The 1,341-nt window shown below is 45.6% G+C and overlaps 1 protein-coding gene across 1 annotated transcript in view; it reads left to right on the forward strand.

Moving 5' to 3' along the window:
• Positions 1 to 773: 773 nt before the first annotated feature.
• Positions 774 to 1,341, forward strand: part of LOC109919733 (HLF transcription factor, PAR bZIP family member) — a gene marked incomplete at its 5' end in the record, with an annotated part of 6,741 nt that continues 6,173 nt past the window's right edge. The window contains one exon of the mRNA XM_048593427.1: positions 774 to 995. Coding sequence (XP_048449384.1) covers positions 774 to 995 — 222 coding nt within the window. The remainder of the gene's footprint in view (positions 996 to 1,341) is intronic.

Here is a 1,341-nt window from a genome sequence, read left to right on the forward strand (position 1 = left end):
AGTTATTCTAATCCTTTCTTTTGTTTTTAGTTTGGGATTATGTTTGGTGCTGGTTGAACTGATGGGTCTGTTTCCATGCTGTATGACTGCAACTGTATAGTGTATGAATAACCTGATAGTTTGACTAATTGAATTGCATCTGGAGTAAGAAAATGTTATGAATTATGAATTAGCTTTATTATCAACTGTATTCACATGAGTACAACGATAAGTTTACAAGTCACCACTTACAGCGTCATCTCAGGTACAAAGGTGCCCAGGTGCAGATTCTTGGTACAAAGCACAAAAGTAAAGAAACAAAGTTTTTAAAAAGTTACACGTTACAGCTCTTCTTACCAAAAAGTGGAAAAACAAAGAAACACAGTGAACTGTTTAACACCACACGCCTGGCCGTGCTGGGTTCGAACTCCTCACAAGGGTTCAACACAACCTCTTCCCCCTGCCGCCATCCACACCCCACCCAAACACTCCCCCACCCCCTGGCTCGGCCAAGCCTATCTCCTTGACATGTTTTGAGGGGGTTTGGTTTGGTCCACAACATGAGTCAGAAAGATATTGGCTTCCGCTCCACAGCAGAGACTCCAGCACAAACTGAAGGACAGAACAGGCTCAAAGGACTGAATGGCCTACTGATGCCCTTATTTTTGATACATTGGAGGTGTGTTAGTTGAGGAGGGATGGGAAAATGTTTATGCAGACCATATCAATCAGCCAGCTGGCCCATTTCTGTGCTTTTACGGTTCTGTATCTGATTTTGATTTTGTGTATCTGCAGGTCCAGTACTGGCACCAGGCCGTAACACTCCCAGCCCGATCGACCCCGAAAGCATTCAAGTGCCAGTCAGCTATGACCCAGACCCTGCCGATCTGGCACTGTCCAGTATCCCTGGCCAGGAGATGTTTGACCCTCGCAAGCGTAAGTTCACAGATGAGGAACTGAAACCCCAGCCGATGATTAAAAAAGCTCGCAAAGTCTTCGTGCCCGATGAAATGAAGGTAACTTGGAACTGGTTCAGCAAGTGGGGAGGGGAGTTCAAAAGCTTTAAAATTCTGCTACACCAATGTTGCATTTCTATTATTATTGCCCATTTTAAGAAGCTGCAGAGGGCAGTGATTTGAAGTGATGCAGACACGATTTCATCAGGTTTGGTAGCTCATCAACCAACCAAGGTTCAGTCCTGAGATAGTAGGAACTGCAGATGCTGGAGAATCTGAGATAACAAGGTGTAGAGGTGGATGAACACAGCAGGCCAAGCAGCATCAGAGGAGCAGGAAGGCTGACGTTTCGGGCCTAGAATTCTGATGAAGGGTCTAGGCCTGAAACGTCAGCCTTCCTACTCCT

Source organism: Rhincodon typus, unplaced genomic scaffold (genome assembly GCF_021869965.1).
Source record: "Rhincodon typus isolate 14 unplaced genomic scaffold, sRhiTyp1.1 hic_rhity00002844, whole genome shotgun sequence".
Taxonomy (NCBI): Eukaryota; Metazoa; Chordata; class Chondrichthyes; order Orectolobiformes; family Rhincodontidae; genus Rhincodon; species Rhincodon typus.